General features: G+C 36.5%; 1 protein-coding gene across 2 annotated transcripts; it reads right to left on the reverse strand.

Moving 5' to 3' along the window:
- Positions 1-502: 502 nt before the first annotated feature.
- On the reverse strand, positions 503-22075 carry LOC105445244 (dymeclin). 2 transcript variants are annotated; one of them, XM_030972410.1, is made up of 16 exons: positions 21963-22075; positions 18663-19062; positions 18079-18172; positions 17691-17720; positions 15668-15913; positions 14585-14710; positions 13544-13677; positions 12206-12391; positions 11439-11623; positions 10603-10728; positions 9204-9317; positions 8552-8646; positions 7890-8007; positions 7018-7200; positions 5802-5924; positions 503-4578 (listed from the first exon to the last, which is right to left on the reverse strand). In XM_030972410.1, exons 2-16 carry the CDS (start codon positions 18853-18855, stop codon positions 4432-4434), a joined length of 2100 nt encoding a protein of 699 aa, XP_030828270.1. In that variant the 5' UTR covers positions 18856-19062; positions 21963-22075; the 3' UTR covers positions 503-4431. The 2 variants fall into 2 exon arrangements, with proteins under 2 accessions (XP_030828270.1, XP_030828271.1); XM_030972411.1 differs by lacking the exon at positions 17691-17720.
- Between the last annotated feature and the right edge of the window lie 205 nt (positions 22076-22280).

Below are 22280 nucleotides of genomic sequence, written 5' to 3' on the forward strand. Positions count from 1 at the left end.
TCTATTTCCCTTGTTCTCAATTGATCTAATCTCTCTCAAACTTCTAGAATCAAAAGACCTCCATACAAGTTAAACAAATTTCCAAACACGGACATGTTTTTTTCATTCTCCACTTTCATCCAAACGTGCAATATATGGCAAGCTCTTTGCTCAACACCGTATGGTACAATGCAATGTATCAAAACAAAACAAAACAAAATGAAACGAAAATGAAAGGAATAAAGAAATGAAAAGGAAGAAAAACAAAACAAAACAAATAAAAGAAATCAACAACACACACACAAAAAAAAAAGATATAAAAGAAACCAATCAAAACAGGTGAGCTTCTTCTGATAGCCCTTACACAACCTCCTCTCCACCTTTCTCTCTCTATCTCTCTCTCTCCCCTCTCCCCCATCACTCTTTCTCTCTCGTCAGTTTACCCTTCCTCTTCCACTACATCACTTCCCCTTCACCATTCTCTACATTCAAACATCTTTTGAACGACACGAAAGGCAGAAGGTTGAGTTTACAAAATATCATTTTAATTCTATTTTATAGCATTATGAACATATTTCTGATAGATTTTGTACACAGCTTCTTCTTTGTATTTACAACCAGTCACAAGAAATTATTACCCAAGCTAATCACTGCTTGTGTTTCAGTGAGAAATTATCATATCTCTATACGTCAGAAGAAAAAAAATGAATACAGCAAATAAGGTGTTTAGGGACACAAACACATTAAAGGATAAAATATATAGTCATGTGAAACGTTATTTCACACATAATGCTTTATAATCAAACTTTTCTGATTGAAAAAAATATCAAGTATAACACATAAGACTAGGAGAGTTTTAATACATGATGTGTTGCTGGCTCTCTGAACTGTTGAAAGATAAGCAAATGAACAGCTCTAGATAAATTAACATAAATGGTGCTATCAATTTTTCTTCAAATGGAGATTATAAAAAATGAGCCCCAAAATGGTATAGAAATTAAAACCATATTGCCTGGGCCGACAATTACATGGAATTTATTTAAAATTAATCCCCTTATTCATAATGTTAGAGTAATGTTGGAGTAACATATAATATGGTTTATAAAAATTATCACAGAAAATCGACATGCATTTCGTCACATCTTTAAAGAATTAACATTGACAACTTCTATGAATATTTTTTTCTCACATGTTAAGACAGAATTCATTTACAACTACCTTTACTTCTATGTAAAGTTATAAGTAATTCCTTTAATAACTGCATCTCTATCACAGAACTCTCAAGAACTATAAACCAGAAATCGAATCAGCTCCTAATTAAGTAGATTGCCCAATGTAGCAAGATGCAAAAACAATCTGCAACACAACATCAGAATGATCTCTCCATGTGATAAATGTAAACTTCATATGTGTGCACCATAGACAATATATTAAGGAGACTTCTAGAATGGGAGTCAGCAAACCCTGACAAACTTACTTTCCCGCAGTCACAGATATTTTGTAAAATGGCAACTTCAATGAGCATTTGAACACCTAATACAATACAGAGAAAATTATCATATTCCGTAATGGCAGAAAAATTCATTTTCTGCTGAAACATAGTAACTTTTAGTTTTAATACCACCCTTTTTATCTTTCTTTTTTAAATAAAATAAATGTGACGGTGAATAATGTAGTGCAATATTCTACTTTGTGCTTTTCCTAGTATTCAAATAGCTAAATTGGGGGGAGTCTTTATCTTTAGAAAACCACAAGACTCCAGTTCCAGGCTTAGTTGTGTAAAATTACAACACACTAGTTACCTTGCTTAACAATGAATACCCACACATGGGGAATATCATTCTTTTACTACAATTGAACTACATTGTACCATATGAACTTGATATGCCTCTGCAGGCTTCTGCTTGCTGTATTTCATTTTGATTGATTCAACTTACCTCTAAAGTTAGTAGATATAGATTAAATCATGTTAATTATAATACATGTTTTCATATATGAAACAATGGACCTATTTGCATCTAGACTGTTTAAATAACTATTGATCAAAGCATACTAAGGTTGTTTCATTCAAAAAGGATATAGACTAGCACACTTAACATGGAGTGATTTCATTTCCATATAGACTATTCATTTTCCCCCTAAAAGGTGATAAAATTTGCTTTGATTTGAGAATAATGTTCATAAGATAGAATTCTGAATCTTCCTTCTGACAGACATAAAATTTGCATTATTAATGTTTAACATCATTGATGAATAAACAAATATCCCAAAACCAATTCTAAAGACAAGGAAATTAAAAAATTGAACATTAATAAATTATTTATGTATACAGTCAAATGTGTTATTCAATACTGTATCTATTTCTAAATTTGTTTTATTGTTTGTTTTTCCATGCACAGCAGCACCACATATGAAAACAAATGGTGAGGAATCCAACCAAATGCTACAATAAATAAGAACTGCCAAAAATAAATCTTGTACAAAATTCATGTCGGAATAACAGGCAAAGAATGGTAAGTGCAACAACTGGGACTGCAAATTAGTCTTCCTACCTTCCTACCCCATAATTTGTGGTGGTTCTTATACATAACATATTGAACAATCTGAAATCACTTTAAGACAGTTTCTCCATAATTATATTTCAATCACCCAAAACTCAAGATTATCTTTTAAGTGGTTGCCACTCTCCAAAGATTGAAAAATTAGAAATAATGTTTCAGATGTAACATAAAGAGTGGTCCTCATTAGAAGTTATCAGGTAAGTTGAGATAAATGTAATCTGCAACCAAATATGATTCTAGCCCCAACATAGAGTATATCCATAGAAATCTTATAAAGCATCTTGCACAAGAATCATTTGTATCATACAGTATACAGCATGGATAATTAACATATATAAAAGTGATTTTCAGCAAAGATATCAAATTTGCTATCTACAAATTCTAATTTGAATTAGGAAGATCTTTCTTTATACACAATTTGCACATATGTAGAAAAAACACAAACACTACCTGATATACACTAATTAGCTGAAAAGTGCACTGAATTTAATTGCTAGAACCAATGTTGGCTTCCATATAATCAACTAATTTGGCTTTTCTGTGCACATTTCAGTCTGTGATAAAATAAGTTAACAACCTTATTGCAAAATGGTAATAAAATATTAAAATAATCATACACTATGAAACTAAATATTGCCGAATATACATATCATGTATGTACAAACATGCTGGAAATAATCATTCTCCCCATCCCCTTGGAAATAAAAAAAAACATAGGCCATAAATGGATAGTTACATTCAGCAGTGATGATAATCCTCGTCATATACAGATGGGAAAAGTTTTCTTTCCTTTCCAAGATTTTGTCAATTTAGTTGTAAGAGAAGGAACTAACTTCTGCACCAACAAATGAAGTTTCATTAACATCAGAGTCTTACAGGACACTTTTCTTGATGAAATTTGAAATCTGTATCTCAATAGAATGTTCATGAGGGCAGCTATCATGCCACGGATCAATTTTCTAATCCCCTCAATAGGATACTGTCAGTGTAAATCACACTTTGTAAGATGCGAACTTCTCTAAATCTAAAATTGATCCTGGGTGGTGTTGTTTCACAAAGCCTTTTTTCAATGACAAAAACCAGAGAGAAATCTGCTGATAACCAATCAGAAGCAGGGATGTTAGTAATTTGTCACTGATGACAAGTTTTGTGAAACACCCCCCAGGACTGTAATTCAAGGATTGCGTAGGAAGTTATCCAACATAAGCTTTGGCAACAATGCTCTGACAGCATTCGTTCTGAGCTTCAATTTTGAAGGTTTGGTCTAAAGCTAGCTGTGTTTGGGCTTTAGGTTCGATTTACAATTACTGGTATGGTTATACTGCGAGTCTAGGGTAGATTGTGAAATTGGATAAGTTGAGCATATATTGAACTGTCTGAGCATGGGGGAAAGATGCACGTTTATATTAGAGGGTCTTTGGGAATTACCTACTCCTCAGAAAAAGGAGTTACAGTCGCTTGTCCAATGGAACTATCCTGCAGGCATGCATACTTTGTGTCCTTAAAACACGTCAGCAGGGGGTTCTTACAGGCTATGATGTCTTGTATCACTCCTGGAGAAGGGTTCTTAACAAACAATCCAGATCACCACACAGCACACGTTCTGTCGAAGCTGTTATGACTTGTAGCATCTACGGTGATCTGGAGTCCAATAAACCTTGCATAGCGATGGACCAAGTACCACCACAAGAGTTCTATAACGTCTCTCAGGCTAGGATATGTCATGTAGCATTAAGAGAGAAGAGTTCTATGCAATCCAGATCAACACACAGCACAAGTTCTGTCGAAGCTGTCATGTATTGTAGCATCTACCCGATCTGGAGTTTGCACAGCCATGGACCGAGTACCACCACAAGAGTTCTATATTAAACATCTCTTAGGCTAGGGTGTGTCATGTAGCATTAAGAGAGAAGAGTTCTACACGGTCTGGATCCCAGTACATGTTTGAGGAGTGATAGACTAGGGACCACACGTAGGGGATGAAGAACTCCTCTGGTTGGTCCTCCTCTACGTATCGAAACTTCAGCTCAGGAAATTTCTGGAGAAAAAAACAAAGAAAAGGGGAGAATAGATCATCATCATTATTATAATTCCGTATTTTGCATCACATGTACCTGGAAGGCACAAAGCAAACTGAATCACTGTAACCTATGATTCTCTCTTGTTGGTATAACTGATTGGGAGTGTGCAGGTGGACCACTACTCTTATTCAAAGTGTGCAGTGGGTTCTTAACATGCAAAGGTGGTGACCCTCCTATCCAAGGGATGGAGTGTTTTCCACTGCAACATAGCCTGTGTCTAGGACACAGGATGCAAACTTCAGTCATTCACCTGGATTGGATTTGAACCCACGTTATATGGTTCAGTTGGCAGATGCTTTACCGACTGAGCCAACTCCCCTCCTCAACACTTAATATTCAAATGACTAACTAAGATCTTATCCGATTCAAACACGAAACATCTTAGTAATACTGAATTAGTTGGGGACCCAAGTTCAAGGGTCAGTATGCAATATTCTAGAAAGTTAATTAACAAAACTATCAACTTATTTGATATTTATTCTCACCCATGCATTAAGAATAAAACAAATCTGGATTTATATAGCGTTTTATACGGAATACAATCTCCAAGTGCTTTACAGATAAAATTATTACCCTGGTCATCGGACTCATGTCTTGCAAAAGGACATAAGTGCCGTGTCGAGGATCGAACCCACAACCTTTGCATTTCCAGTCAAATGCGTAAACCTCTCGACTACGCCACCTCTACATAAATGGGTAATCACCAGGTACAGTAATCAGGGATATCAATATTTTTTATTTAGTCAATATTTTGCATGGGACAAACTACTTTTGACTCGCCCATCTCACCCATCTGTAGAGGTGCCGTGGTCGAGTGGATACGTCACCTGACTGTCGATCACAAGATTTGCGGCCCGAGTCCTGCTCAGCACTAATGTCCTTTGGCAAGACATTGATCTACATTTGCCACTCTCCACCCAGGTTTTAAATGGGTACCCGGTAGGATACGAAAGCCAATGTAGTATGCTTAGCAATTTGAGCCTGGTAGCTCTTGCTGGAATGCTCCCCAGGGAGTGGAGAAAGTGCATATATATTGTGTGGAGGCAAGCAAGAATCTGATGACTGGGGTAATAACATATCTGTACAGCACTTAGAAACTCAGACATTGCTGATATATTAAGCGCTATATAAGCAGAAATACTATTATTAGTAGTATTATCTCCTAGCTTGAGAGACTTACCCTCAACCTATCCCTGGGCCATTGCAGCATGCCTTGTTTGATGATGCCTAAGACTTCATGAACTGACGGTGAGTCATGCTCTTCTTGAGTCTCTTCTAACCTCACAGAGAAGTACGTCAGTACCTGCAAAGAGAAAAGCAGAAATCTTTTTATGACCTTGAGAGGTTTATAAACTTTACTGAGAAAAAGGATCAGAACCCCGAATAAAAACAAGCATGTTGTTTAGACTAAAATTTCATCAATATAAACTGGAAACATGAAGTGGAAGATTCAATTCTTTGTTAAAGCTTGAACCTTCATGAACATATGACGTTATGTTAAAGGTAAGGACCAGTTTTGAAAACGCCACCCACTCAAAAAAGAAAGAAATGGAAGCTCTTATTACCAATCATGTGAAAGAATATGTTTTGACTAATACGTGATGATACAAATTTTGCCAAGAAACCGCCTACTAATTGATATATTTGGTAAATTATTATATCTATTTGGACCTGATAGATATAACCCACGTGTTGTGCACGTATGCGTACTCCCATATACATCTTTCTGTGTACAGTGCTTGTAACTTTACCAAGACTGGGCCAAATTTCTTATCATTTTGATTATTCGAGAACCTTGCAGTACACACCAATACTTATATGCTAGATGATTAACCTTTTCTGATCGTTTCCACAAGGTTTCTTTCACAATGCGATCGCATAACCATAATTGGTCTTTATCTTGAATGTCTTGAACAAAGTTCATTCCACAGTGCATATTTTTATATTTTTTAAAACATTTTTTATAGTATTCTATAAGGGTGTAGTGCTAGAATTCTAGAGTAAACATTGAAAACATGAAATCCATTTTCAAAATCAAAACATGATTTCACATTATTAATTCAATAGAAATTAGTTGAAAATTACACTACGGGTGATAAAATTGTGCAAATAACTACACCTCATCTTAAAGGAGCACAGCTTAACAGGTTAAAATCTGGAAACTGAAAGTTTGTGGGCATGGCAAAGAACAGGCATAAGATAGAAAATCTCTGGACTTTCTACTTTCCTTGTCCCTCCTTCTCTCTTTCTTTCTCTTAAGTATTTAGTCGGTTGCCCGCAAGAAAGCCTTTACTGCCATTGGAATACATTACCCTTACAGCCTTCTCGCGGGCAGCCAATGATTTGCTTTTGAGAGCTTGGTGTGAGTCTAACGTTTTTACAGAAGAGACACTTACCGTGTCAATATTTTGTATGATGTCCTGGAACTTGGGATGTGATTTGAAGCTAGTGAAAAGGTCTTGCTTGTAGAGTAACGTGTAGACTAGATGAGGATTGTGAGGGAGCATGTTGATGAGACATGAATTGATGATTTCTAGCACCATACGAATGACCTCCTCCAACACGCTAAGATCTGATAACTGAAATCACAATAAAAATACAGAACAAAATATAATTACAATCAAAGGTGCTGTTTTCAATTGTTGTAAAATAGAATTCTTTGGCTTACCTTACAAACTTGTTTGATCATGTTTGCTACTCAAATTAATTTACATGTGACTTCAACCTCAAATCCTTGCTACAAAATCACCTCTTGTTTTACACATCAACAAAACAAGGCAAATCATTTGATTTTTTTTAAACAACATAATTGAAGACTAACAGATTACATTTCCTCAGGTTAAAACTAAAGGGCACAAACCTTATTTGTAAAATATCTTTTTTAATGCTGTTTTCCATTAGATTTTATAGGTATAATTTGATTTGTAATTCAGAATGAAAAAAATAAAAATGAGGTGCACTTTTACAAAACAGTGTAGCAATGCTCTTAACTACAAGAGTTCAATCCATGCAAGTACATTTGGTAGATTTCAAAAACTTGTCAACACATCTTTAATTCACATTCACAATAATGTTAACATATCATTGGTAATATCCAATCCAACAAACAATTCCCAAGGTGATGCACCATCATAAGGTTACCTCTACAATTTTGGAGAACATCTAAGCAAAGATAGCATGTACCATTGATTTAAAAACAATGGAAACTGAAACTGATTTATCAAATCATTCAATATTCTAGTCGGATTGAGAAGACAAATAACCTTACCAGATCATCGTGTTCCACCTCAGCATCCTGTGTAAGGTCTCCATTGGGTTCAAGCGCTGATGATGCTCTCAGCTGCTCTACAATCTTATCATGCTTCTTGATCAGTAACTCAAACAAACTACAGAAAGAAAGAAAGAAAGAAACAAAAATAAATATATAAATACTTTTCAATAAAAAAATTCAATCCTTCCTCTCTTAAAAAAAAAAAGAAACCATATTTAGTCCTTCAACCCATTGGATATGATCAGCCTTTGTATAATATGCATTTGCCACAGACCAAGTTATTCAGGAAAACAGCTTCACATTAACTATCATGTTAGGAGGGGGAGGGGGGGGGGGGGGGGGGCTAGGTAAGCACTGAATCCAATGACCGGGGTAATAATATATTTGTAAAGCGCTTAGAGACGTTTGTATTAAGCGCTATATAAAAATTAAATATTATTATTATTATTTTTTAGGGGGGGGGGAGGGACTTCAGAAACGTAGAAATACAAATTCTCCTCTACAAGAATACAGGCAAGGGTAATAAATATGCCTATGCATTCTTCCAACCTTCCAAACCACCACTCTGGGATGCTACAAGACCATATGTGACTCGATAATCTGGACAAACAGAAAATAAATTCTTCTTGTGAAACCTGTATGCAGGAGAGACTACTCACCTGACTATTCTCTGTGTAACATAGGGATGCAGGGAATGGAACTGAGAAGACATGTTGGCAAGAGCTGCTAAGCAGTTTGTATGCAGGTACTTATCCTGTGGGTACAGAACAACATACAAAACGTAACATATCAAAGAGGCTTCCATCCCAGTGGGCTTTATTTAAATAAAAGTTTTAAGCATCTGTGTATGGCACTAGAAAGCAGATCTAGAACTTTCTTGTTCTTTCGTTCTGAAGGATGATAGTTTACTGTAGCATCTAGAATTGGAGTTATTTTAGGACCTAATATCATTTCACAGATTTAGGAATGACCAACAAAGTTACAATACATCAAGTAAAAATTCATAAACTAGACATGTTTCAATAGATATTTCTCTCTCACTCCCTAAAAATAATTGCCAAGCAACTACATTCACATTGAGCTTGATTTCATAGCTTATATATCAAACTGTCCAGAAATCAAAAGTGAGTAAAATTTACGTAAGAAAGCCATAGAAGGGGAAAAGTGAGAATGTAAAAAAAAACATGTTATCATTTACTTCATATTTTCATAAAAATAAAACAAAATTTCATGGCAAAAGTAGTCAATTCTGACTAATTGCTAAATAAAATCAAACAAAGAAGAAAGAAGGAGAAGGTAGATAATACCCACCCTCATTCTTGTCATGTTGTACTGTATGGTCCTAATGACAACCAGAACAATCAGGCCACCAAGTGTGATCTCTGTGATGGTTCTGTCTGTGTACCATGTCACTTGTTTCACCATCTAAGACAAAGAGAAAAGGGTACACATGATGACACAAAAGTGAATATCCTCATCATTATGAATAATGATATTTGAAAAGACTATCCCAGTATTAAAGACAATATTAGTGAATAAAAAAGATAGAAAAGAAGATACTCTCAGTCTTATGAGCATCATATTAACAGAACTGGAGGGCAGATAACCTCACTTAATAAATTTGACCTATCTAACCAATTTCTTCACAACTTAAATGATGTAATAATAGACTAAGACAATGTTGGACGTTTTTTCCTTTTTTTTCTTTCTTGCGTGTGAAAACTGAAAAGCATGGATAAAGTGAAAAACTATTCACAACATCTGGCGTTAAATGAGCATTTGTTCATGTAATTCATATGACTCCTCCCATATCTTCAAGTAGAAGTCTCCCCAAGCCAACAGTTGAGAGGCTTCTGTGTATTTCCTTATTGTTGCCTTGCCTAGGAATGACCTTTATAATATAAACAGGATTACTTGAGACAATTCCTTCTGGACTATTTCCTTCCTGTTTCCTTTAGCAGGATAAATGGAACCAGACCATATCTCATTGCTACCGCTTTCCAGGACATTGGAAGGTCAATGAAAGGTCAATACAGGTTAAAGGTGAAGTGTCTCTTTTGTAGGCTGAAAATATAAACTTGTGTGAATCCTATGGTAAACAAGAGATAATACCAACTAAAAACTCCCCTGAAAAGATTAGAACTGGTAATTGCCTTTATCTGGAATTATATCGACCATTAGGAATTTTCGCAACGCATAGAAAATAGTCTAATTTTCAGACACTTGTACAGTATGGTCTTATGTTTTGTGCTGCGCAAAGATTCAATCAGCTTAATTTTTGTCATGACAAGAAGTGGGTTATTGATGTGAACTAATGCTCATGTACTCTTTACAGCTTATTTTATGTATGTCAGTATTAAAGAAAAAAAGAAGTCAGTCAGTCAGTCAATAGTGTCTGACAGTAAAGTCTGGAAAATAAAAAGGTTTTCTTGCATAATTTGAATACTAGGACACTATTAACGTTTAAATTTCACAGAGAGGACATACGTGACATATTCATAATTCCTGCAAAGTTCTACAGAATTTGATGTTGGCTGCAAAAGGGATACGCTACCTTTAATAAACCAGTCATACTAAAGACGTTCCAGATAGATATCAAAATCAACTTCACCCAGTTAAATGGGCACAAATCAATGAAGACGTTTTACGACTCATGAGAAATAAAGAGTCCTGCGGAGATGTTGCCACCTGTAATTGCTTGATGACTCACCAATTCATGAACACACTTATTGAAGGAATCATCTTCACTCAGGATGAGCAGGATGATGAGAGTCATGTAGATGTGATGTGAATTCCTCTCCTGGGCATTGTACAGTATCTTCAGTAGGGGTATCACCTGTTTACATAAAAACAATCAATAAATAAATAATACCAATCTATTGATGAGCACATAGAGAATTCAATTGTTTTTATTATAGGATTCATTTTGCATCAAATAATTGTTGCCTTGTTGAGCAAGCCTTTATAGCCCTTAACAAATGCATCGAAATGTTGCAGTGAAATAGAATATGTAATAATTTGGAATATTGATCTACTTATAAAATTGGTCTGTATAAGTTCAATTGGTGATATAGAATATGTGGTGGGGGGGGGGGGGGGTAAAAATATTACTCTTGTAGACATTGTTTTCGATTAAACTAGAGACAAAGGCAACATTTTAACAGACAGATTTAATGGTCTACATTCCCCTCCCCCACAGAAATATATAAAAATGATTTAAAGTTCCTATAATTTGATTAACAGTTCAAGGCTTATCAATAAAATACACTGGAATTATGATGGGAATGCTAGCTAGGGTCAACTGCCAACTCTTTGGCTCTACTATCTATGATAGTAAAACTGAAAAATGCACACATTTTAAAGAAGCACAACCCAAAAATATACATTACAGGAACGTACCAGTGTGTCGATGTATGTTCTTGAAAGGACATATGATCTACAACAGCACAAATATCTACATCAATACATCAATACAACATCTACAACAGTAAAAATGAAAAATGCACACATCTCAAAGAAGCACCCCCAAATATTAAAGGAATGTACCAGTGTGTCTATGTTTGTTCTTGAAAGGACGTAGTTCCTGAAGTTGATGTTCTGATGTAGGAGGAGGTAGAGGAGGAGTGTGCTTTGATCATCTTTGAGATGGTTGCAGAATGCTTCATACAGGTTGGCCGAATTTAGCTTGAATGGTGGCAGGGAACCAGATGGACCAATGGGCATTCCACCGTCTAGGGGGAAAAAGAAAAAGAATCAAAATATGATGATGATGGTGGTTATTTTACCTGACTGCTAAGAAAACATAAATGCTTGTAAGTGAGCAGCCAGACGGCCTACGGCTTTAGGTCCTCTCCGAGGGACCTGGTAATGAGGATTAATGCCTTACCAAAGGGCACTAGCGCATCGACTTGGTTCCGAACCCGGGTCACCGGAATACGAGACTACTGCTCTACCGACTGAGCTATCGCGCCTCTTAAATGAAAATTATATCACTCTGTTAACAATAACAAATCAGCCTAAATTATTGCATTTAATAGAATTCTGATTTCCTCTAGATCATAATACTCTCTCAGGTTTGAATCAGACCGGGTTGAGCTTCTGAGATATATTCACCAGCATCAAGGACAATGAATGATCCTACAATCATTTTCTTTCATTGGTCCATAGTTTAGAATACTAGACTCGCAAACACATACTGCAGCGAAATTCCCCAAAAGGCTGCAGTAAAATATACATTGTGTATTGAATCAAAATAGACATAACAAGCATTTAACTGTTTGGAAACTTACACTTATGGAGAAGACTGTGTTTACCTTGTGAATTTGCGAAATTGCAGAGTGCCTTCCTGTAGGGATTGTGTATCCCCTTCTCATGTGTGTAGTGATTGGTGAGGACCTGTAGGAGTAGGAGACTCTGGTTGGCTAAGAGTGCCCTGTCTTCTCTATCATCCGGCTTGGATCTTGTCCCGTAACCTAGTGTGAGCACTGCCCAGATACCAGCTGAGGAGAGAAGGAATAGCATCAGTTTCACTCTGTGTGATTTGATAACTTAATGCTCCCCAGGGAGTGGAGAATGTGCATACATTGTGTGGGGGTAAGCCTGAATCTGATGACAACGGTAACAATATGTACTACGCCTAGAAATAAATTATCAGGCGCATTATAAATGTGAGCTATTATTTTTTTATATTATACTAAAATAATATGCCGTTCTTGTATAACGTCTCTATGCACTTCTACAGGACTTAAGATATTATTACCCCGGCTTTGTCTCCAGCAACCGTAGCGCTCGGTGCATTCAAGGAATGATTCCTACCAGGTACCCACTTACTACACCTGGGTTGAGTGTGGCAAATGCACCGGGGTTGATTAATTAAGATAGGAAAGCCAACCGTCTTTGTGAGTTTGTTAATCATTACACATCACACATACAACAAAATGTTACTGATGTACACTTTCCATATTTATGAACGACTCTACCCTTAAAATGTAATTTTTCCTCTTTTTAATCTTTTAATTTAAAATTCAAATGGTCCATAAAAAAAAGCTAAATGCAAATTCTAATACAGCAGGTATGCTTATATTGGACATTAACTCTATGTGAAGAGACGATGTAATGGCCTTTTGGCTTTGAAAGGCAATGTAGCCCTTGTGTGCATATTCCCATTCTATACAAGAACTTTGCTTAATAGCTTTAAATTATTTAAAATACTCTAAGTACAGTGTCATAGAGAAATCCAAAAAATGAAACAGTTAAAGAGAGAACTACACTAGGTAAGAATGCCAGGTGATATTTTCAAAACACTTCATGGCTAGGCATGGCATGGCATGAGTCTGAGTGGATACGTCGCCGGACTGTCGATCACAAGGTCCGCGGTTCGAGTCCCGCCGCCGCACTAATGTCCTTTGGCAAGATATTGATCTACATTTGCCACACTCCACCCAGGTGAAGTAAATGGGTACCCGGTAGGAATTTATTCCTTGAAATGCTAGAGCGCTATAATGGCAGCACAGCTAAAGCCGGGGTAATAATAATATCCAATATGTCATGCGCAGTTGAGTATATACATATAGAAACTGCGCATTATAAATTTACAATTATTATTATTATTATTATAACCTGGGGTTACAGAGAATATTAGTTGAGCCTACCTGCTATTGCTGCAGAGATACCGTAGAGAAAGCTGGCTGGTTTGGGCGAGTCTCTTAGAAGCTCTGCTGGACAGTCTTCTCTCTTGATGAACTGGTCCAGGAGAATCTTAACCAGAACATGGGCATCACTGGAGCTGCAGAAAGATAGACAATAGTAAAACAATTAGCAATTTGGCATACCGTAATCAGAAAGTAGTGATTGTGAGGTCATTCGGTCATTACATCTCAACTCAATACAAAAACAAAGTATCCCCACCTTATCAAAGAAAAGTGTTCAATGTAATAACTATACTAAAGTCATTGTCTTTCAACAAAGGTTACTACAAAGTGTGCATGAGCACTTTATATTTTGAATATTTGCTTATGAAATCTACTAAGAACATCTATCTTGAAAAGTGCTTTTCACATATCATTGTGAGGCAGGCAGAAGGGCATCAGCTATCAAGAATGCCATAAAACAAATTTCTGGTCACTCGCAGCTAAGGTTTTGATTGTTTATTTAAGACATGTTCTAATTTATTTTAAAACATGACAGGGATTCTGCTCTTTACCAACTTCTTAAAAAGTAAAAATGGATAGCTTCGTATCAAATGAGCACATATTTCTGTAGTTGTAGGTAGTTTAACGTGAGCGACCTTCTGCTTAATGCAACAGTGCATGTCCATGTATTGCACAACGCAATTACCCCTTCTGCCAGCCGCACGATATTGATTTATTGCGACCTTGAGATATGGATTATACATTCCGTTTGGAGCCAGAAGGGCGTTAATTCATTATACATTAACACAGATGTAGCGCCCTTCTGGTTCCAAACAGACAATAACAAACGCACCATCCACGCTTCGCACAACGCGTTTACCCAGCCACACCAGCTGCTTACGCAATTACCCTGGCTTCTACCAGCCACACATTGATATTAATCTGGTGTGACCTTGAAATATGGATTATATCTTCTGTTCGGAGCCAGAAGGACGTCAATTCACTCTACATCAACATAGAGTTAACGCCTTCCTGGCACCAAATGAACGATAATATACTCACCATTTTCCATGCATGATGTACTCTGTTATGAGGCTCTTGTGTGATATCCTTGGAATGTACATCTGGACCGATAGCAGAACCAGGAGGGTGTTTATCGTCTCCAGGTGTATCACATAAGTGAAATTCCTGCAATTTAATTAAAAGGATCACTAATTCCTATTCCAATCTGATAAATGATGATAACAACATAATCTTATACATGGAGATACAACTTTTAATGACTGTTACACATGATAGAGCAAGAAATATGTCAGTAGCACCCCACATTAAAACCAATGAGCATCTAATTAATGTTACAGCAAGACAAATACATTTGTATGACTAGAAACATTACATAGTAACAAAGAAAACAAACTTCCTGTATCAACAGTCCTCTCATCCGTGGATTTTAGTTTCAATGAACCATAAATCCTTCCTTTCTCAAGTACTACCAATCCCTTTTTCAACAAACAGGCTCATTGGATCTGAGACTGCTACATTGTGCACTACAGACGAACATCAAGTCTTACATTCCCTCCCACTGTCCCACACATTATTCAAAACCAGTTTTACTTTCAATACACTTTACATCTACACAATAATCTATAAACCATACACTACAATCAAAAGACATGTTTTGAAGCTCATGAAAATAAAACTGAAATAGAATGTCTATCAGTAACCATATAAGTTAAAGGCATCATTTAACAATGTTAAATCTGAGATGCATGGCCCTACGTGTAATCAGTGTCTGTGATATGGTGTAATATTGAAGCCCAAAAAGAATGGCGCTTCAAAATGAACATGAAGTGCCTCAAAAAAGTGAAAATCTTTCAGTGACCGGTTATACCATACTCATTTTCCCCAATAGACTGAAGTGTTACAAAAACCATTAGGAAAACGGTTTTTGAAATTTTGATTTCCAATCATACTCTAAATATCTTGATAATCAGACAGGCGATTGGGTTGTAAAATTCATAGAGTTCCTGACTGACCTATAGGTTTATAATTACCAACCATTGCAGCATGAGCTAAATCCAGAATTTTGTTTCAGAATCTTAGACAAAAATAGCCAATCCCTTTAAATAGGATGAGTTCACTTACAGCACAGGGACTTCAATGAGGAGTTGTATGAGAGTCTGGATGAACCTCTCCAGGAGCGACTCGTCTCCATCTGCGTCCCCGTTCTCCATCACGTCTTCCACATTGAGCACGGTGGAGGAGGGTTTGGTTCTCACCAGGACCGACAGCTGCTGGAGGATACGCCCCTCCGACAGCATCTCCAGGAAGTACTTCATGCTCCGTCGGATGATGAACAGGGCGTTGTAGGTCTGCCAGGTGAAGACATGGCTGAAAGACAAATGCAATATTTCAGAGCTCAAATGTTGCTTCTTTAATCGGGTATTTAATATATAGTATTGAAAATGACTAGCAAACAGATCCTAAAGACACTCATATCAGGTCCCATATCCAATGTTGATCTTGACATATATTGATAAAATCAAAAACACAATTCATTCCAAACGATTCCAAGACAGGGAAAAAATACACGGGAGCTCAGGGAAAATTACTCCCCGAAAGTCATGAAAGAGCCCCCCAATATTGCAAAGAGTTCAACGCAAAACAAATTTTTAGAGTGTTATTTTCATGCAAGCAAGCTTGAAAATTAGACCCCGAAATTGTTTAAATATTTGTTTCCCTGTTCCAAGAGCAAGATACATGTACATGCACAGACATTTCAATCCAGACTGTCTTAGGGTACCGTATTCATAATGCAAGGTAAGTGTCAAATTCAGAAGTGTGTCCAGTCATTAAAGGTAAAGACCAGTATTGGAAACGCCCCAATTTCAAAAAATGAAATGGAAGCTCTCATTACCAATCATGTGAAAGAATATGTTTTGACTAATACATGATGGTAAAAAGTTTGCCGGGAAACTGCCTACTAATTCATATATTTGGTAAATTGGTTTCTCTCATGGTCTGTGAGAGATATAGGGTAGTCCCATAAACATCTTTCTGTGTATAGTGCTTGTAACTTTACGAAGAATGGGCCAAATTTCTTATCATTTTGATGATTCCAGAACCTTGCAGATGCTAGATGCTAGATGATCAACCTTTTCTGATCGATTCCACAATGTTTCTTTCACAATGCAATCTTATGACCATAACTGGTCTTTACCTTTAACATATTTTACACATGAGGACAAGCTCAGAAAAGAGGCAACAGAAATTTGAATCCAAAAAATAAAATGAGAAAATAGAGTGCACCAAGACCAAGGAAAAGAGCACTAAAAAGGGTACAGCATGTAAATATTTGATGATAGTACAAACAAACCATAGAAATATTTTACATTTTTCTGCATAAACAAAATAATAGGACTACAAAAGTGTTTAAAGTTTAATGGTTCAGTATTAAAGTGATATAAACTTTGGTAGTGTATTTTTTAAAAAAATCCATTGTTCTATCCAAAACTATTTTAAACTTGGGCCCATTTGATTTTGTATCTATAGTGACAGTGTTAATGCTTTTACATTGATATGTAATGAAAAGGTACTAGTTACTTGATATGACATTGCTAATGAAATATGATTCTTCTCAACATTAAATTTTTGTTTGCTAAACATACAATTTATATCTAAAGGTGTCTGTTTAATCAAATAAATCCAAAAAATTAATTCATTTGTTATGGTTCTAGGATTTACAAGAGATCCCATAGATAATCTGAAAAACCTTGTTAAGAGAAAACAACTTAATGTCTCAGAGGAATAATTTGCAAGATTAAAAAAATTCTGAAGAAAATTATATTAACAGAGTACAAACAAACTTGTATTATTGTAAATATTTTGTGAATTTGTTCAATCATGTAATCTGTGTAATATGAATATTGTATCATTTTTAAGCAATAAATTCCTTATAAGGGGATTTAATAAAAAATATAAAATCCAAATCATGTTAATTCACGTGTCTCAACACAAAAGTTGCAATATTCATGTTTTTATAGACTTGCACATGACCTTAGTGGATATATTTGAATCTGTTATATGTGCATGCCCCTATAAGATTGATAACACTGCATTCAAGAACACAATATGCTGTTTGATATGCACTGCATAGGCAAATTTTTACCCTTCCTTCTCCAATACAGCCCTCCTAAAGCTGATAGGAATAACGACAAGAAACAAAGTATGAGTAAATTTGGAGGAAAAGAATGGAGGTATGTAAATACAACAGAATAAATCTAAAAATTTTGGAAGAAAATACACTGTATCAAAAACCTTGTTACTACTTTTCATTATTTTAATGTGACTAATCACATTTGTTCTTTATTATATAAGAAAAGACAGAGACTAGTCAGAGAGGTTGTAAACATGTATGGAACTTACTTGAGTAAATAAAGAAGACTAAATTCAAGGTGAATTGTTTTGGTGAAAAATCGTCCTATAATTTGAAAATACTGAACAATTTTTACACTAGTCACTTTTAAATAAAATTATTGTATTTTGACGGTACTCACTCTTCATTTTGTGCAGAGACTTTGAGCTGCATGGCTCTTTTGTTGAACACACGAACTAGGGCACACAGGTTACCAGAATGGAGATTACTGTGCGCTGTAAAGAAACAAAAATGAGACCAGGGTTCTTGTTAGTGCATACCAGCAACACCTCTCGAGCTAATACCAATTGTGGGGGATTTCTGGAGAAAAAAAACACCAGGATACCAACAACTTCCACAAACACAAGGGTAATAAAAATGTCACTGCTTACTTTGGAAAATCATCACATACTGCGTGACCATATTTCAATCAATGTGAATTCACAACTAGGTCTGAAAGCTTTAAGCACTAAAAACAGAATGGATGAGATACATCTAGGATTAACTATTTATAGTAATAAGAAACTGCCCTACCTGAATTCAAAATTGATCTGTTCCACTTTTACAAAAACAAGTTTATATTCTCTTGATAGTCCATTTGTAGGAAAAGCCTGCTGCAAGAAATCTCACTTTCAAAAGAGAGCCATTATACACTGAAAATAAGTTTCATAATACACTGTCTGCTCTCTCTCTCTCTCTCCCTAACCGCAACAATCAAGATCTTACCTAGTGTCTTGCAGAGATTCTGTGAAGATTCCTCTATCAGCCTAGCATCGGCACTACTATGCGGGATGTTGAATGAAAAGGACAGGAGCTGCTCCCAAAAAGGATCTGTATCGTCGATGGATTCCTTCCCGACGAACCTCCGAAGAAACTCATTCTCTCCAAGCTCACTCAGGCTACTCCCAGTGCCACCCATTGTGAACCAAAGATGGCCCAAGAATCAGATGGTCTTCCCTTCTTTAAAGTCTTCTTTCTTGATGCTAGCAAATCTCTCTGGTTCTGGTTCTGGTTCCGATTCAGGTGTTCACATCAAAACAAGTTCTTGCTGATGAGTTTGTCACTGAAGGCCATGATGGTCGGGAAATTCAGAAGTGGATCAAGTCATTTGTAGAGTTCCAACCAACTGTAAAGATATAGCAACATTTGAAATATAAGAAACTATAATTCTTTTTTTCCCTTCCAACTAGTACTAGACAGGGAAACAGTTGCAGCCCAAAGTACTACAGAGAGTGAATATTCAAACAAGATAATGATTCCCTTGCATGGAGCATTTACAATGAAATAGACCATATTAGGATTTAGGATGATTATGACATGTACCCTAAAAGACAACTATCCCTAGACATATTCCTTCAGACAACAAAGTGAACAAACTCATCTAGTCCCTCATTTTTCCTCAACCCAAACTACATCTAGGTCTATGATTTATCCTATCCATATCATTGTTCCAAGAGTGTTCCAGTTTTGAATTGGAAAAATGATTGTACATGTAGACCGTATACTAATTAATTATTTTTTAAATGAACTTGGCTTTAAGTCTATCAAGACTTTTGCAACTATTTTTTTTTACGGACCATCACAACAGTGGCGGGCATTGCTAATGATGATAACTTTTTATTTATTTCTTTTCTGTTTAGAGCAAGTTTATGGTGACCCAGTGCCAGCTTCACAAGATCCAACTAGTCTTTAGCACCAAGCATGTTGCAATTTGGTGCTATATCTGTATTTTTGACAATGTCGACACTCAATTATTCAATGTTTGTATGTTGTGATTAATGCAGTGTTACAAAAATCATGAGTTTAGATAGTTTTAATCCCTCACACAGTTACTTTAATCAAAGTACTGTTAACATTATTCTGCAATTCTGTCTAACTTATTAGGGAAAAAAATTTCGCCCGATTTTAGTGAATAATCGGCTTGTTTATTAATCCCCCTCCCCCCTTGTGCATGCCGCAATTGTTACTGTCTGTTTATGTCATAAATGGGGAAGGTTGATGAATGTCAGTTTTAAGTTTGATTGTAGAAATCCTAGAACTCCCCATGGCCATACCATTACCATTTACCAGACGATTATCTCTGTCTATGAGTACGACTACATACATGAGCCTGACTGCCGGCTGCGAAGCTCGTTAGACCGTTACTTTTTAGTGTTCTTCTTCTTCATAATCTTATGGATAATACTGAAGATTCTTGCAGATGTTATACTGGGGGGTGCAGGTGGACCACTACACCGGGGTTTCCCCCTACTCTTAATCTTATACGAAGAGTGCAGTGGGTTCTTATCATGCAAAGGTGGTGACTCTTCTCTACACAGGGCCTCCATTTAACATCCTATCCGAGAGACGGAGTGTTTTCCACTTGACATAGCCTGCGTCTATGAGACAAGGGGAGGGGCATGTTAAACACTAGACCGAAAGCTTCAGTCTCTATACCGTCGGTTGTTCCACTGAGACTACGTCTGGCTCCACTAGACCTCCGGTTATAGAGACAGAACGATCGCCTATGCCAGCCTATGTTGAAGATATCACGGCTAGATTCTAGCCGTTAGGCCCCTCCCACAAACATGAACAAACTTGCCACGGCCGTATTGTTATGCCCCCAAAATCCCCCAAAATGTCATTTTACCTCGTGCATATCCAATTTTACATTAGGCCTAGGCTATAATACATCGGTTCCACTTACTAACTTGATTGAAATAATCCGTTTAATGGTCCCTTTTAAGGAAATTATGGGTCAAAATCGACATCCATGTTGAAAATCTTGCAAGCCGTGTTAAACTCTTGCTGCCGTCAATCTCATCCTTTCTAGTCTACGCCGAAGGCAAAATGATTATGAAGGAAAAACTGTGCGCCATCTACACGTTCGTAATGGCGTTATCACAGTTTTTCCTTCATGATCATTTTTGCCTTCGGCGTAGACTAGAAGGGATGAGATTGACGGCAGCGAGAGTTTAACACGGCTTGCAAGATTTTCAACATGGATGTCGATTTTGACCCATAATTTCCTTAAAAGGGACCATTAAACGGATTATTTCAATCAAGTTAGTAAGTGGAACCGATGTATTATAGCCTAGGCCTAATGTAAAATTGGATATGCACGAGGTAAAATGACATTTTGGGGGATTTTGGGGGCATAACAATACGGCCGTGGCAAGTTTGTTCATGTTTGTGGGAGGGGCCTAACGGCTAAAATCTAGCCGTGATATCTTCAACATAGGCTGGCATAGGCGATCGTTCAGTCTCTATAACCGGAGGTCTAGTGGAGCCAGACGTAGTCTCAGTGGAACAACCGACGGTATAGAGACTGAAGCTTTCGGTCTAGTTAAACACACAACACAGGCTTCAGTCATCCCCCTGCCCCTGGGTGCGATTCAAACCCCGAGATTATTGGCTTGACAGGCAGACGCTTTAGCCTTTACACAGAGCTATCATTATCAAGTGTCACGCATTTTGAGGGTCAGGAAACGTTCTCACACACGCGATTTCAAAAAAACGCTATGCGCTATATGTACGTTATACCCTCGCCCATTCACTCGCGCGCCGAGTCATGATAATGTCAAGCCTAGCTGATCTTTGAACTTGGCATCTCTTTTTACATGATAGTTGATACATCGTTTATACACAAATCTTTTAGCCTTTGCCTTTGGCTTTACCGACTGAACCAACTCGCCTGATCCATCAGCTGATCAGCAGGATCAATGTCCATTGACATTGACTTTTGAAAGTGATAGAATCTAGTGACGAATGACCGATTAGTAACAAACATATATTTTTCAAAGTAAAAAAAGACCCTGGACTAGATCTGACTATTAAATACAATTCTTGTTACGAAAATTTAACACTCACAGCTCAGGTCACATCTCAAAACCCTCACAATCAATGACAACACTGCATGCTGCACAAATGACAAACAAGAAACAGTTCCGACAACAACCGTCATGACACAAATTGATTTCTCATCTTTATGTGCAGGTGAAAATCACGTAACATAGTAAATGTTATACTCTCAAATATATACATTACCTAGATGAAAGCCCATATTAATATGGAGATCAAATGAAAAATTTTACTAGCGCCGATATGGTTGTAATAATGTGAACGATGAAAATCCATTGACGTGTCGGCATCCGTTTCAATAAAATTTTAACTTCACTGAATATATCGATTAAGAAGTTCGCAAATTAGTTACTTGGTGCATGTACTGCAGTGTCAATTTAACAACTAATACTGATTGCACATAGAACATTTCAAAATCGTCCCATTGAATATAGAGACACAATTAAATACTATCAAACTATTTAAAAATTATCTTAAATTTATTAATTACATTTTTGTATAGTA

The sequence above is a fragment of the Strongylocentrotus purpuratus genome, unplaced genomic scaffold (genome assembly GCF_000002235.5).
Source record: "Strongylocentrotus purpuratus isolate Spur 01 unplaced genomic scaffold, Spur_5.0 spur5_scaffold_6, whole genome shotgun sequence".
NCBI lineage: Eukaryota > Metazoa > Echinodermata > Echinoidea > Camarodonta > Strongylocentrotidae > Strongylocentrotus > Strongylocentrotus purpuratus.

Excerpts from the sequence above, each read along its gene's own strand:
- LOC105445244 (XM_030972410.1), bottom strand. The coding sequence starts at position 18,855 with ATGGGTGGCACTGGGAGTAGCCTGAGTGAGCTTGGAGAGAATGAGTTT. Across the intron at positions 12,392-13,543 it reads TATCTCTGCAGCAATAGCAG|CTGGTATCTGGGCAGTGCTC; the intron begins GTAGGCTCAACT and ends TTCTCTCCTCAG. Across the intron at positions 7,201-7,889 it reads AGGTGGAACACGATGATCTG|TTATCAGATCTTAGCGTGTT; the intron begins GTAAGGTTATTT and ends TTGTGATTTCAG.